This window comes from Myotis yumanensis, unplaced genomic scaffold, assembly GCF_028538775.1.
Source record: "Myotis yumanensis isolate MYYU_CA2020_CCGP unplaced genomic scaffold, mMyoYum1.0.hap1 SCAF_8, whole genome shotgun sequence".
NCBI classification, from domain to species: domain Eukaryota; kingdom Metazoa; phylum Chordata; class Mammalia; order Chiroptera; family Vespertilionidae; genus Myotis; species Myotis yumanensis.
The window spans coordinates 54643363-54660358 of record NW_027223759.1 but is presented as its reverse complement, the minus strand read 5'-3'; the positions used below and the strand labels follow the sequence as shown (position 1 = coordinate 54660358).

Genomic DNA, 16996 nt, shown 5'->3' with positions numbered 1-16996 from the left:
TGTCAGAAAATTGTTTTGATCACCAGACATCAGAGCAAAAGAGAAGGGAGTGTGTAGTACAGTCTGGGGGAGAGAATGAGTGGCTTTAGGGAGATTTCATTTAGATCAGGAAATTTGTTTTCCTAATGAAGGCCATGTCTGTATGGTTATTAGCGATAGTCATTCAAGATCAAATCTGCCTCTTGCCAATGTGATATGGATTCTGATAATTAACCTTGTCTGCAACTCTCCTTTTCACCTTTTCATGCCTGGATAGAATGTTCACCTTCATTTTCATTGTAATCTACTAATTACTTTCTAGCCCAGAGTTCCACTCATTTTTTTTTCTAAAGGATAATTATTTTACTATAATTGTTCTGTAGTTGGGCTTCTATCTAATATATATGTTCGAATATACCCAGCTCTGCAACTTACTGGCTGAACTTCAGCCCTCTGGGTTTGCTTATATTCCTAAGATAGGTGGCTAGGCTACCTCGCTAGTGGATGAGAGCTATGGAATCAGGCAGACTTGCCACAGACCAGCCTTGTAACTTTGGGCAAATGTCTTGATTTCTGTGAGCCTCACCTTTCCTCTGTGAACTGGAAATATGTCTCATAGGGATGTTAAGAGTATTCCATTAAAAGCTACGTGCAAAAGAATAAAAATAGACTACTGTTTGTCCCTATATACAAAAATTAACTTAAAATGGATCAAAGACCTAATTATAAGGCCTGGAACAATAAATTACACAGAAGAAAACATAAGGACTAAACTTATGGACCTTGGTCTTAGAGAGGATCTTATTAATTTGACCCCAAAGGTAAGGGAAAGTAAAGGCAAAAATTAAAAAATGGGACTGTATTGAGCTGAAAAATTTCTGCACAGCAAAAGAAACTACCAACAAAACAAAAAGACAACCAACAGAATGGAAGAAGATACTTGCAAACAATAGCTCTGACAAGAGGTTAATATCCGAAATATATAAAGAACTCATACAACTCATCACCAAACAGACAAACAATTAAATTAAAAAAATGGGCAGAGAGCCCTGGCTGGTTTGGCTCAGGGTCTTAGGTTTGACTCCCAGTCAAGGGCATGCACCTGGGTTGCAGGTTTGATCCCTGCCCCCGCCAGGGTGTGTGCCAGAGGCAACCAATCGATGTGTCTCTTTCACATCAATGTTTCTCTCTCTCTCTCTCTCTCTCTCTCTCTCTCACTCTCTCTCTCTCTCTCTCCCTCTCTCCCCTTCTCCCTTCCACTGTCTCTAAAAATCAATGGGGGGGAAATATCAGTGAGAATTAACAACAACCAAAAAAAGGGCAGAGGACCTGAACAGACACTTCATCCACGAAAACATACAAGTGGCCAAAAGATATATGAAAAGATGCTCGACTTCACTAGATATTAGAGAAATACAAATCAAAACTGCAGTGAGATACCACCTGTTAGAATGGCTATTAACAAGACAAGTAATAACAAGTGTTGGAGAGGTTGTGGAGAAAAAGGAACCCTTATTCACTGTAAACTGGTATAGCCACTATGGAAAACAGTATGGAGGTTCCTCAAAAAATTACAAATAAAGGAACCTCAGTTGGTTGGAGCATTGTCCTGTACATCAAAAACATTGGAGGTTCGATCCCTGGTGGGGATGTGCAGGGGACACAATCGATTGATGTTTTGCCGGAAGCCAATTCCAGCATGTCATAATTGCAAGAGTTTCATCAAAAGGTTGATGGAACTTGAGGACTCAACAAGGGCTGAATCACATATATTGTCACCTGTTGGGAATGGCTGAAGGCATTTCCCCAAACCTGAAAAGGGATGATTGCTTGCTGCCAGACAGCTCAGGGCATCTTAATCTATATGTTATTGCCTCCTATTGGCCAAACACCTGAACAGTTGTAGGCTAATTCTCCCCATTCTGACAATGCTTGTGTATATGGAAACCGTACCCTTTGAAGTGTATATCTCTGCCTCGCCTCAGGACAATTTATGTTAATAAAAAGCATGGGGTCCTGAGATGAAGAGATCTTAGTTTTCTTGAGCTAGGCTCCTCTGACCCCCATATGTCTTTCAAAATTATATTTCGTCTCTGGACTCATACTTAAGTTATACACAGCCCCTTCTCCAGATTGCTTAACCCTTCTTAATGCTGGAACATGAACCCCGGCAATGTTTCTCCCTCACAACTATGTCTCTCTCACTCTCCTTTCCCCTCTCTTTAAAAATCAATAAATATATCCTTGGGTAAGCTTAAAAAAACACTCTTCTGGGCATCTACCCCCCAAATTTGAAAACACTTATTCGCAAATATGCATGCATCCCTGTTTCACTGCAGCATTATTCATAGAGCCCAAGACATGGAAATGATGAAGGTGTCCTTCAATAGAGGATTGGATAAAGAATATGTGGTACAATGGAATACCACTCAGCCATAAGAAATGATAAAATACTGCCATTTGCAACAACATGAATGGGTCTTGAGAATATCATGCTAAGGGAAGTAAGTTAGGCAGAGAAAGATTTCATATGATTTCATTCTAATCCATGCAAAGCACGCCACACACTACCTCGTCATGGGAAGACCTCAGTAAATGTGAATTGTTGTTATTATTATCCCTCTGGCTTCCTGATTCTTGACCTGTAGATCCAGCTATAGATTTAGTTGAACACCTATAGAGTGCTAATCTGAGCACCCTCCAAAGACTTCTCTTCTTATATCATTAGAACAAAAGCTCATTTTTACTTTAGCTTCTGTAGCATACAGTGGGTGCAGAAGTATTAGTTTCAAACAATCCTTAAATACCAAGATATCACTTTCATGGAGGAAACATATTCTTCAAACAACCAGATAACAAAATTGTTGTCTTGTTTGTTCTACTACATGTGCAACTGTGATTTAAATCTTCGTTCATCTTTTACACTATCTATTTGTAAAGTCTATATTGCAGCACTTTTGTAGGGAAGAGAGAAACATATGATGTCAACAAGCAGTTGATGGTTGTGGTTTGTAAGTGGATATGGAAATTAAATATCAATAACATTTGGGGTGAATAATGTTTTTAAACATGCAAATTATGAAGTGTTAAGAGAAAAGGAGTGGTAGAATCAGAACGTCTGTAGTTACTCCAGTGATCATAAAAATACCTTTCCAAAGTAGAAGGTATTAGACAAACAACCTTGCCACTCAGCTTTGGGCTGCTATTACCTTTCTATGCCCAGCTGCCTTTAGAATGTAGCTTTGGAAAAATTCTTCAGAATGTATCAAAGCAAGTAGCTCTGGCTTATCAATAACAATAACCCTGTCATCTCTAAAAGAATACTATGTCATGCTGAGCTAAAAAATGACCCAAGCCCACTTTCCCATTCAACTATAAGAGAATCTGGTCCTAGCAGCATTCTTCTCCATAAATTCACTGAAGAGAAAACAATTGTTTTCAAAGGAGCTATGGGGAGACCCAACCTAGGTATTAATATTCTGATTATCATTCTATGCATACGTGGGTTTTCCGAAACAAAAACATAATGTGAAAATAAGCCACTATCCTTAGTGTCTATATCCAGATTTCAAAAAGAATGAAAATCAAATGCAGGCGGAATCAAGATTGATTATATATGTCAAGGACATCAGTTCTGCTTGAATACTGATTAAGTGATTAATGAAGTACTGCCAGAATTACTAAATCTCTTTGCAGTAAATGTTATTACTTCCCTTCATAATTATAAGTTTAGAGGGAGAAAGTGGACTGAATCACTAGAAGAAATTTATAAACTAAATTTCATCCTTTTTTCCTAAATAAAATCCTTGGAAGTCAGTGGTTCTGCTGTCTACTTCTGAGACCATTTTTAGGAAGAGATAATTTAATTTAATTTTTTTAAAAATAAATTGAGCCGAAACCGGTTTGGCTCAGTGGATAGAGCGTCGGCCTGGGGACTGAAAGGTTCCAGGTTCGATTCCAGTCAAGGGCATGTACCTTGGTTGCAGGCACATCCCCAGTAGGGGGTGTGCAGGAGGCGGCTGATCGATGTTTCTCTCTCATCGATGTTTCTAACTCTCTATCCCTCTCCCTTCCTCTCTGTAAAAAATCAATAAAATATATTTTTAAAAAATTAAAAAAAAATAAATTGATTTCAGAGATGAAGGGAGAGGGAGAGAGATAGAAACATCAGTGATGAGAGAGAATCATCCATCAACTGTCTCCTGCACACCCTTTACTGGGGATTGAGCCCACAACCTGGGCATGTGCCCTGACTCAGAATCAAACCATGACCTCCTGATTCTTGGGTCGACACTCAACTCCTGAGCCACACTGGCCAGTGCTGGAAGGAATATGGACATGGCAGAGAAGACTAACTTTACTCATAAATGCAGACCCATGAACTTCAGAACTGGATGGAGCTGTAAAGCTTATTTAATTGAATCATTTCTTTACATCCCCCCCCCCCCAATTAATTTTGCCTTAGAAGTTTTATACCCATATATTCAGTGAGGACCATATAGGTCTATGCATAGCTTTCCTTACACACATTCATTAATAACCCAGAAAGAAGACAATGTACTGCTATGGGTCATTGCAATTTAAAGTAAGAGATTTGTAACTTCAAGCAAACATTTATTGAGTGCCTGATATGGCATGTGTTAGGGACCCTGCAGATAAAAGAGTATATATGTCATAGTGTTTGCCTTCAAGGAACTGATGTTCTCCCTGGGAGTATTTCATAAAATGTACAGAAATAACTTAAAGTATATTTTGACATGACAGGTATAAACACAATGTTGTAGAATCTAGGGGCAGAAGAGATCAGTTTGACTAAGAAGATCAAAAAAATCTCTCTCTCTCTCTCTCTCTCTCTCTCTCTCACACACACACACACACACACACACTTTCATTCAACAAACATTATTTATTAGGGATCTAATATTTTTCACACATGGAAGTACATTGCTGAACTAGACTAGCATGGATGCCTGTCCTTGTTGTAGACAGAGAGTTCAGGATGGTGGAAGAAGTCTATGGATGGAGAGGTGACGTGTCAGGTAAGGGGGCATTCTGGACAGAACAAAAACCACCAAAGCTCAGAGGTGATAAAAATAATCAGCTGTAGGATGTCGAGAGCCTAGCTATATACAAGACTTTAATAGTTGTAGAATACGAAGTTAGAAAGAGATGGTTTGGGGTAATTTTACAAATAATTTTATTCAGAAATTTGTATGTTACTCTTCAGATGAAAGGGAGATTTTGGAACAAGAGAAGGCATGACTGAGGCTGTGGTGTGGAATACAAATATGGGTGGTGAATCATTCAACAAAAACATTTACTGAGTACCCAACATTGATTTAGGAGCTGAGAATACAGGCGTAAAGGCAAATGTCCAGGTTCTGGCCCAGAAGAGTTCTCATTCAGGTGAGATGGGACATCCATGAGTGGAACTGGAGAACAGTCTGGGGACTACTGCTATGATCTAGCAAGGGAGACAGAAGGTATCAACTCAACTGGTGGTGATGAGAAAGGAAGGAGGGAATGGCTAGAGTCCAGCCACCAGAGAGAGAATTCACAGGGGGAATAAATGACAGGATTTGGTGATCAGTGGAATGTAAGGATTCTGGAAAAATCCAGAATGACTTGTTTTCTGGCTTCAGGTATTTGATTGGTTGCCAGATGCCTGCCAATCCCTGGGATACCGTGAGGTTGGAGTCTAGAGCCTGGGACTACTATTACAGCTTTGATCCACGTGTTGAAGCAGTGTCAACAGGGCCCCGGGGAGGTTTCTCTTGAGGCCCTCCCACTTCACCCTCTGCATCCCTCTGGTCACCTCCACCTGCTGGTGGTGGCCCCTTCTGCTTTACCCAGCTCTTCTCTTAGAACTGGCTGAAAGTTTGAAGTGTTAAGTAAATAGCTATGGCTTGAAGGATTAAGCCTTGATGAGGTGTCTGTACATTTAACCAAAAAACCACTTTCAACAAACAAAACAACCATTCCTAGAGGCATACTCTCTTTTAGGCAAGCAAAGGGCTTTCTGGCATTCAATAAATTAGGCGATGACAGTGGCCATCGGATCCAATACACACATAACGTTGGCCTCCGTGCTGCTTCACGTTAAGGAAACTGGAAGGAAACGTTCAAGTGCACGGCTCACACCATGTGCAATGTTTAAGACAAGCTATTCGGAAGCCACAGCTTGCCAAGTGCAATCTAATTTCAATCTCCTCCGCCATTCCCCTGGGTTTAAACCTCTTCCACTCCATCCACTCACACAGCTGGTGCAGGGCTCACACACCTCATGCCTGGTATCATGTCTCGAATCTGCCCAGTTCCTTGCTGTTCTCACAGTATTTCAGTTTCGGAATGGAAGGGGTCCGATCTGTAACCCACGTAAAGGTGAGCAACTTCTCCCTGGAGACGAACTGACCTTTTTCAGCTGCACAAATGTGGGTCTGTGCCCTCTCGGGAACAATGGCTTCAGATTAATCGTGTTCCTGACATTACTCTGTAGCAGGAAGGGGTGTTGTAATTGGCCGAATCAATTCCCATTCATGGCTGAATGATGCAGAAAATCTGGATTCTTAACAGGACTTTTCAAACCAATAAGTAAGGAATGTCTGATGCTTGCTGCACGTACATTGCACTTGAAAGAACAAAGTGAAAAGTGTGCCTGCCCTTCGTGGTCCTTTCTGAGTGAGTATTTGCTTTTATCCTAGATCATCTGAGGTTTGGTGTTTGTCTCTTAACAACCTGACAGCTCCTAACAAAGCCTGTGCCTTCCTAATCAATTGCCTTCCATTAACCAACTAAAAGGTACAGTGCATTCTAAAAGATCTCTCCGTCCTGCCTCAGAACCTCCTTCTGTTTCCCTGCCGGAGCATTGTCCTTGACTTTGAGCCTTCTTTATTCTCCTGCAGCTTCTGAACCTGGATAATAACCACCTCCACAGGCCGGTGGACCCCTCTTGCTAAATCTCTTTATGTGTCCTTTTCCCCTTTCTCCCTAATCTCCCCAAATTGTGGTTTCAAGTTCCGTGAGGCATACAATACTCCTCTCACAGGAGGGGGAAAATGAAACCCTGCTTAATCAGCTCCACCAGGCTCCGGTTTTGTGAGTATTCAAATTGCCTGTTACCAACCCCTGTGTGAAGTGGATTAACCCTTTCAGACTGAACTCGCCACTCCCTGCCATTCTCCTTCGCGGCCCTGTGTCTCCTTCGCTGACCATCTCATTTAGCAGTAGTGCCCCTTGCAGAAAATATTATTATGGCTTTAGAAGTTCTTGGGTGTATCTGTATCTTACCAATGAAATTTTAAGCTGAGTTGCACACATGTTTCTTCTTTTTGGCTTTTCGTTTATTTCTCCACCATTTTGCCTTTATATTGAACTCTGAAGTACCTAGCAGACATTGCCAGTGTAAATATCCTTACCGACAGCAGCCATGTTATCTTACAGACTGTGTTGATGACATACCACCTCAGTCACCAGGGAGCCTCGTTCATTACAAAGAGCAAGTTATGGCAAGACACAGTAAGACAGAACTTTCTTACACTTCCCTCACAGACACCAGCATGTGGAAGCCCTGGGGGAATATGATCTAAGGACTTGGCCATCAAAACAAACAAACAGAAAAGAACTCCACCAACAACAAAACAATGCTGGGAAAGATGGGACGTCATTGACAGCATGTTTATAAGGACTAGCCATTGTAACTGCTTTGAGAATATACCCAATGAAGACAAGTATACAGTTACTTAAGTGGAAGACAGAAGTGAAAACAAAACCGTGTTTTAATGGTAAATATGTCCTCCGTCCCTGTCATTTGCACAGGCTGCCATGACAAAGTACCACAGACTGAGTGGCTTAGACCACAGGAACGACTGTCTCATAGATCTGGAGGCTATAAGTCAAAAATCAAGGTGCTGGCAGCGTTGACTCCTTCTCAGCATAGGAGGGAGGGATCTGTTCCAGGCCTGCCTCCCTGGCTTATCGACAGATGGCTATCTTCTCCCTGTGTTTCTTTATGTCATCTACCCTCTATGCATATTTCTATCTAAATTCCCCTTCTTTGGGAGGACATCATCTTATTAAATTAGGGCCTACCCTAATCATTTTATTGTAACTTGATTACCTCTGTAAAGACCCTATCTCCAAATAAGGTTTCATTATGAGGTATTGAGGAGTGTGGAAGAAAGGGGCCACATGCTGACCTGACAAGCTCAGAGGAGGCCTGCATGGCAGTCTTGCAAACTCAGAGACCTAAAGTAACCACCAAGGATGGTCTGAAATTAAACTTTAACTAAAAGCAGTTATGGTGGGCAATTCTGTCCTAGGCCAGTATCTTTACCGACCAGGTCAACCTTTACCTTAACTGAGCCTATCTGTCTTTTTGCATCTATGATAACATACCCTTGAAATGTCTGGGTAACTTGTGACTTCCCTTTATCTGGAGCCCCTGGGGCACAACCAAATGTGCTGGGCCCCAGGACAGATACCACAAATTCCTTCATCATCATGTTAATTGTTCCTGCACCCACCTAAGTATGTGTCCATCATTTTACTTTTTATCCAATCCCAGGGGTTTCCCTGCTTTGCTTATCCCTCCTCCTTAATCTATCACCAATGAATTTCATGTAACCCACCTATGTTCCTCCTTTGATTGCAATGTATAAATGCAGATGTAACCCCACCATTCTCCGGAGCATTATCTCAATCGGTTGAGGTTCTGCTTCCTGGCATATGTCGACAGTTTGGCTCAAATAAACTCACAAAAATTCTTTACAGGTTTCAATGTGCTTTTTTTTACGTTAACAGGAGTTAGGACTTCAACATATACATTTTGAGGGGGATACAATTCAACCATAACTGGCCCCATGCTTCCTATTCAGGCTGGCTGCCTAATTTGCAGGGACCCGTGTAAAATGAAAATTCAGGGCCCTGGCTTGGGCAGGGAAGTTGAGTCCATCTACATTTCCCATGAGCATGTGAGTGATTGCAACTTCCATGCCAGAGAGGGCTGGGAACACATTCAGCACTTGGATTGGGAATGGGTGATAGGTTTGCGCTTAGTCCCCACTGAACATAGAGAGGTGCTGCCAGCGCAGGGGGACAGCGGCTGCCTTGCTCTGCCCTTAGATGCCAATGGCCATCCACTCTTAGACCCTGGGCCTCCAGTCCTCAATCCCAATGCAACCTGATTGCCAGGTAGGTGGAGGATAAGAATACAAAGAGGGAGGCTGAAAACCCACCCAGGGAAGTAGGGACTGAGCTTGAGGTATGTTTAAGCCCCTGGCTCGTGCTCCATTGCCCCATGAGACTTCATGCCCAGAGCACAAATTCAAAGGTAAAAATGTTTAAGAATTCCAAGACCCCAAACCACAGAGCATTAACCCCCAAGTTCAAGGCCCTTCTGAGCATGAGTCCCTAGGAGACTGCCCGGGTTACATGCCCATAGAGCCCACCCCATTCTTATTTGTACAAGGCTAACACGATAGGAAAAAGACTGTGGAAAACTGCAGAACATTTCTTTCAGGGTAGAGCTGCTTGAAGGTAAAGAGCACCTGCCTTGCTTTCCCCATTTGCACAATGGGTTTAAAATTAGTGCTGGCCTCATCCGGATCCTGATAATGATTACCTCAATCCCTATGGACACTTTATAAATATTAACAAGAAAAAAGCAAATCTTAACTCTGAACACAAAATAGCAGTGAAATAGGACAAATATTATAGTTAAATAATCACTTAGAATTTCCTGTTTATATTTTCATAATTGAAAAGGAAACTTCTCAGACTCATAGATACAGAGATCAGACTGATGGTTGCCAGAGGGGAGGGGGTTTGGGAGCCTTGGTGAAAAAGGTGAAGAGATTAAGAAGTAAAAATTGGTAGTTACAGAATAGGCGTGGGGATGTAAAGTACATCACAGAGAATATAGTCAATAATACTGTATTGTAATAACTGTCGGTGCTAGGTGGGTACTTGAAATATTGGAAAAACACTTTGTAAAGTATATGATTGTCTAACCACTATGCGTACACCTGAAACCAATACAAAATAAATTTTAAAAAAGAAAAGGAAAGTTCCCAAGAGCAGAATGCCAAACACCAGAAACAGTGAACATTTTTTATTAGCATATTTCTTTGGAACTGTGGTAGTCTGGAAAGTGCCATAAATTAAAAAGTCATGTGGACACACAAAGAGCAGGAACCTCTTGCTGTTTTGTTTAGCTCTGTTTCATTAGAACCTAATTTATAGAAATTATAATAATATATCTCCATTTTTATTGAGTGGCTTTATAAAATATTCTTCTCCAAGTGTTTATAAGGTGTTTTGTTTGTTTTATAAACTGTAATATTTCCTTTGATCAATTAAAAATATAATTTATGTTCCTAGGTTTGAATTGAAACATCTCTTCAAAGCCTTCTAAGGATAATTTCTAAAAGAAAATGGGCGCAAAGGTCTATACATGTTTCAAGTATGTTACATTAATAGATCATAAGAGGATTCATCACAGAGGGATGAGTTCACAAGAGGCAAAAAAAAGGGGGGGGGATTATTTCTTCAGAAAACCTGATGTAAATAAGCAAATTGTTAGGTCAAGGAAGGGGAGCTGAGGGGACAACTGAGCTCTCTGTGTGGCTCAACCTTTCCAGCCAATGGCTTGGAATCCCCATTGTGTGGTATCAGTTACTGCGCCAGCCAACAATAGGAAAAGAGGTTAGGAGCTTAATGAGAAATTGTAAAAAGAGCTAGGAAAACTGGAAGTCCATTCTGACTCTCAGAAGCTCAGGGGAAAGGAGCCAGTGAGGGAAACTGAGATGAGAATTGCATGAAGTGGAAGAGGTTCTGAGAGATGACCAACAGAGACGGGAGAAACAAAGTCAAATGGCTGGAGTGATTTATGGTCAGGACGGGCAGTCAAACCAGTATCTGACATGCTTTCACTTCAACTCCAAATCCTCAGAGTTTAGGAATCACCTAGAAAAATAAAAAGCAATCAAAAGCTCTGCTCAATTATATTTTGCTTTATGAACTATTCACTCCCACATGTGGGAAGTACTGGTTTGGAAAAGGAGGAGCTGCAGAGAGAGTAAGAGACTTGCCTCCAGTTCCTCTTGCCACAAAATTAAATCACACGCTGCCTTCAAACATCAGGATGACCTATTTCATAAAGTCACAAGGCTATCCAAGAGTTCTTTGCATTAGTGTTTAAGTGGCTGGTTCGAATCCCCACTCTACAAGTTCCTATAGATTACTCATTACTTAACCCTCCTTGATCAGTAAAAGAAGAGTATTTATTAACAGTACTTGAGTTTGGTGAGGATTCAATGTGTTAATATATGTAAAAGAGCACATAGTAACCAATCCCCAAATGTTAGATATTGTTAGGGGCAGTTGAAGGAGCCTTTTCACCTTTGCATTAGGAATGGAAGCTACGGGGAAAATCTCAGGGTAAGGACTTCTCCCCACTGCTGACTCCAGGTGGTGACTCTCATCACCCTCCTTCAGAAACCTCTCCCAGGTGCCACCCTGTCTTTCCTTCCTTGACCCTGAGATGCACCACCCTAAACACCTTCCTCACATTCACTATTTGACACCAGAAGATTCTCCGTTGTCCTCCCCACTCCAAAGCCTTTAACTTGCACACAGATGACCCAACACTCTGTCCTGGTGTTATCTCCACTGCAGGTTGTGGCCCATTGAATGGGTCATGAGGTCAATTTAATGACGAGCATTACAAAACAAAAGAGCAGGGAAGAGAGTAGCAAAGCAGCTGCACATCCTATTACGTAAGGACATTTTTTTGACGAAACTTTTTTCAGACATGGATGTCTGTACTGCTCCGGACGCTTGTTTCCTCAACCTCTGCTCCGAGGACCTGCTCTCCACTTCAGTGACCACTCCTACAACCAACCCTTGGCCCTGGTCACTGCTGAGAACGAATCTACCTCCACAACTCCTTAGTTCCATTGTATAGTCTACCCCTCCGATTCCACCATTTCTCCTGTCTCCTAACTTTCAGTGAGTCTACCATGTTTTATCTTCTTCCTCTTTACCCCGTAAAAGTCTTAATGCAAACTATCTGCTCCTTAATATTTCTACTGGGACTGACTTTTTAGCTTGGGTCATCAGCGTCTTTTTTCATGGGAAATTGCATTAACCTTCCAGATGGTCTTTTTGCTGCTCTTCAAATTACCCTTTTCATGTCCCAAACTGACCATGCCATTCCTAAACCTAAAAGTGTGCTCTGGTTTCCCTTTGTCCAAACTCACAAGACCCTTCTCAGCAGTACCCAATCACCAATCAGATTTTCCCCCTTTTAAGCATAGTCCCTCCAACCAAACTCTTCATTTCTCATCTCTCTATACTGTATATGCTCCCAAATATAGACATGTCACAGCTTCCTGTCCTGCCATGACCCTATTCTGGGGGTCTATTCATCCACAGGACCTGTTGGGGCAACATCCCTGTGTGCACCTCACACCCCTACGTGGCCTACCAGCCATGAGAAGGCCTCTGATTCCAGGGCAGAGCACAGGGACTGGCCAGCCAGCTGTGACCAGTGTGGCCAGATTCCTCTCCTATGAAATTAAGGAACTCTTCCCAGGATGCTGTGGGAACTACACATGAAAAGTCCTGCAAGTTGAAGCAGAAAAAACTAGTTCACAGAAGGAGAACCAAACAGGGACCATCAAGCAGCCCCTGACAGAAAGAAAGAAAAAATATTTGGTTCGTTCCAGTGGCTTGTTCTTGGTTTCCCCAGAAGCCTTGGGTCCCCTTGAGATCCTGGCACCCTTACATCCAGCCCCTGCCCGAGTGACCTTCAGAGCCCGCTTTCTTCCATCCAAAAGATCCCAGACTAGAACTTTCAGCCCATTGAACTCCTGCCACCCACAGCGATTCTATACCTTTGCACATACTCTATGCTTTCCTGGAAATGTTCTAGCTCCTTTTCACATGTGGCAACTATTTACTTACTCTTCAGCAAAACAAATGCCCTATTGTGAGTCCCCAGTCCCTCAGGTCAATCCCTCCTCTGCATCCCTTCAGCACTTTGCTCATTCCTTATTTATAACACCCACTGCACTGTTTTGAAATTGCTTATGTTTCAGTATCTGTCTCTGGACTCTCAGCCTCTTGGGAACAGTATCTGATCTGACCATATTTTTGTCTCCCCGATCTGTGGGTGAGTGGAAGATTCTGCTGGTTCCCTGCCCTCACTGCTGACCCTGGAGGCCACTCACCTGGCACAGTTCTCATTTACTTCGCCTGACTTTCTGTGACTCCCTGCCTGACAGAGCTCCGTGCAGTCCAGAGCGCCAGGAGATTAGTGACCCAGGAGGGACTCTCCGTCAGTGACGGGTGGGGGTGGTAGATGAATGTCTGTGCTTCCCCTCACTGGGTCCGTCAGAAGGACTTTTGTGAAATTGAAGCCCAGTTACCTACAATGGCTTTCTTCTCTTCCTTGTCTCATTTCCTCACTCCATCACCATGCCTTTTAGAGTCACCTCCCAAGTAAATTACTTGCCTAAATAAATACACATCTCAGTGGATGCTTTTGGGTGAACCTAAACCAAGACAGAGAGATGAAGCACACCGTGCTTGACAGACAGAGAATGAACAACTGAGGCCTCCAGCTCTTTGCCCCTCTTCCCGTTGGCATAGGATGTCGAAAGACACCCCCACCCTCTCCACCCAGTTTAGTCTTTTCTCCAGATAGGACCCCATGGTCAAGCCCTTGGACCTCACGCGCATCAGCACTTCACTTTCCTTGGTCACTGGCCAGTCGAAGAGCTACCTTGGCCATTCCCAACAACTGATACAGCCATGGGCTCCCTCCACTCTAGCCTCTGGGAAGCTGAATGTTACAAAGGAAACTCTCCTATGTTGGTTGGGGCCATTTCACAGATATAATTTTCAGCCCTCAATATAGCATCAAAACCTGTTTACCTGTCCCCCAATTCATTTCCTTTAGCAACCGCCACAGAGACCACGCCCACCTTTCCCCAGGATGCCCCACTTCCTTCATCACGCTTCCTACTGTCCTCCGAGGATATGGGGTACTTGAGTAAGTAGCATCCAGTTGCAGCACTTGTTAGAAGAAAAGGTTCTGATTCCAGAACCACAATAAAGCCCCTTAGAATAATCAATGAGAGGCCAGAAGACAGACTGCAGACATGCCAAGTATGGTGCTGTGCTCAGGGCAATAAATAATTGTTACCGGCTGCCAACCTGTCAAAATGGTCCGGACTGGCCAGAGGAAGAGGGCGTTATGGTGAAATTGAAACAAAAGGACAACTCCTAAGTATTATTATTAGGATCATTTTTATATATGAGTAAACTGAGAGGTTAAGTAACTTGCCCAAGGTCACAGAGCTGGTAAACAGTAGCACCAGGATTTGAACCCAGGCAATCTGATTCCTAGAGCCCATGAATTTAACTACTACACAACACTGCATCTACTTATTTTTAGTGCAAAATCATTGACAAATGATTGAAAAGTCAGCACAATACCATCAATTGTCTGCCTCCCCCTCCCCCGAAAGGCTGGGATGCTTATAACACATATCAGAACAATCAATAATACATATCAAACAATTCGGATAAAAAATACTATGTGCATAATCTGCCTTGCATTATTACATATCATGTATTAGTGGATATGGAACTGAAATAGGTGCATATTTTTTCCTAGTTAATCTGTGGAAGCCAATCATGGCTAAAAGCAAGTCAGTGTGGTGCATTGAACACAATGGTAAACGGAGACACCCCAAAACACAGCTACACCTCAGCTTCCATGCCTGAAAAACAGATGGCTAGAGGAGACAATGTGTCAGGTCCCTTCCGGTGCTAAGATTTTGGTTTTTCCATTTGCGTATAGGCAGGAAAAACTTGATTTCAAATCTGTCTAGATTATACTTGAAATTTCACTGATGTGGGTGTTTGGAGTCCAGGAGGGGAGCCTTTTTGAGGGTTGGGACACTCAATGCCACATAATCTCTGTGCTCCTTAGAACGCCAGAGGCAGCATTTTCATATCTGAAGAATCTCTGTGCCAACTGTGTCTTATGCTAACTGTCACCTAGAGAGTATAGAAAGTAGCAGGTGGACTGGCTTCAGAACGTCCTTGAGTACTAAAGAGAAGGCACTGCTTAGAAGCCTCTCCGGCCAGGATTTGGGTCGGCTACATATAGAAAGGCTTAGCCCATCCGTGCTAAACCCTGCTCAGAGGATCACAGCGCATTCTCTCTCTGTGGCTCGGTTCCAGCTCCTGTCCCAGGGGCTGCTGCTGCCCGGTCCCAGGTACCTAGTGCTCAGGCAAAGCCCACACTTTAAAACGGAGTAAGTACCGCACAGCAAACTCTTAGTGGCTGCGGATCACACCGCAGGTCAGATGTGCATCCACAGAAGCATTTTTACTGAACTGACCCAGGAGGGAAGAGGCCTCCTTCCTTTGGCCACTTTGGAATAAGAACTGCTCAACCTGCTCCTGACAACGCCTCCTGGGAGTGCTAGAGAATACAGTTCAGAAAAGACACTTCAAAAACGCACACATAAGATGTTGAGAGGGAGAACAATGAACGTAGCCACGGATGACTCCTTGTTTTACCCCCTCTCCGAACTTATCCCCAAAGGGAGAGCGGATGGAGGCCGCCCCAGGCTCCCACTGGTTGGTTGAACTTCCCCCTGCGACCCTTCACACGGAGCCTCCACTTTCGGATGCTGTCTTCTCTGCTGCTGGAGCAGCCCGTGCAGCTATTCACTAACGGGGCCCCTGCAGGACAGCCTCGCGTGTCTCTTTACACATCCCTTTACCAATCTTACGTATAGTCGGTGCCCAACAAATGTTTGGTGAGCTGACCCGTGTGTGCACACATGTGTTGCAGGTGGGGCGGGAGGCGGGTTACTTTGAAGGAACTCTCCATCCCTGGGGTGCCACGGGCCTTACCAAGGGTCTCCCTTAATCCTCAGCCGGCCTATGGATAGCGCAGACCCCATTGTCCATAACGAGGGAAAATGACGTCAAAACGGCAACTTGCTCCAGTTCCCACAGCTGATCAGGGCCACAGGGGCGCCTCTCCCCCATTAGGTCTGAGAGGCGATAACAGAGAATATTAAGCTTTCTTCCCCTCTGTGGGCCACTCCACAAGTGGCGGCGCACACCCAGAGCACTTGCTTTGGGAGGGGACAAAATGGAACATCTTTGTGCCATCATTTATCCGAGAGATGCTCCTCCCGAATAAACAATTCTCGGAAGCTGACGTTCTGAACAGCCTTCTAACCTCCTTTGCCCCGCTCGCGCGCGCGGCCACAGTTGAGCAGAATTGCCTGCAAGCCCAGGCCCCGCCCCTCCTTGCGCCCCGGGCTGAAGCTGGAGGATGCGGCGCGAGGAAGGGGGTGCGGGCCTCCGAGGAAGGGGTGGCAAGGCTTGCTCAGACTGCAGATAGGCGGCCACCAGGTAACTCGGCCTCCCTGGCTGCCCTCGCTCGCCGCCCAGGTTCGCCCTTTCTCCACTCCCTTGCCTACCCCAGCCCCGACGTGCCGATGTGGTCCCTCCACCCGGGGTGCACTCACCCTGCCACTCGGGAACCGGCTCGGGAGAAGGAGCCGCTGGCGCTCCCAGCAACAGCAGCAGCAGCAGCAGCAGCATCGCTAACCACTAGGCTCGCCGGGCGCCCAGTGCCTCTGCCTGGGGGGGAGCGGGGGGGGGGGGGTGCCAGCGCCTCGGCCCCAGAGCCTGGCCCTGGGCGCGGGAGGCGGAAACTCAGAACCTTTGCGCTCCACCCCTCCCGAGGGTCTCACCACCCCAGTGCCCCCGAGAGTCACTCAGTCACCCCTGTTACTACTGTGTGCGGACACACGGGGCTCCGGGCTGGGAGACTGGAAAGCCGCGGGAGGCTTTCACCGTCCTACCCATTCCGGCTCCTAAAAGGAGGAGGAGGAGGGGGTGGACCATCTGCCCATCCCACAAATTCCTGGCTGTGGGGTGGGGGGAGGGGTTGGGAGGGAGGGAGGCTGCCCTGTGCACCTCC

The 16996-nt window shown here is 44.5% G+C and overlaps 1 protein-coding gene across 2 annotated transcripts in view; it reads right to left on the bottom strand.

Moving 5' to 3' along the window:
• Positions 1-16638, bottom strand: part of PLA2R1 (phospholipase A2 receptor 1) — a 104892-nt gene extending 88254 nt beyond the window's left edge. For both annotated transcript variants that reach the window (XM_070422895.1, XM_070422896.1), the window contains exon 1: positions 16539-16638. In XM_070422895.1, coding sequence (XP_070278996.1) covers positions 16539-16614 — 76 coding nt within the window. In that variant the 5' untranslated portion in view covers positions 16615-16638. The remainder of the gene's footprint in view (positions 1-16538) is intronic.
• Between the last annotated feature and the right edge of the window lie 358 nt (positions 16639-16996).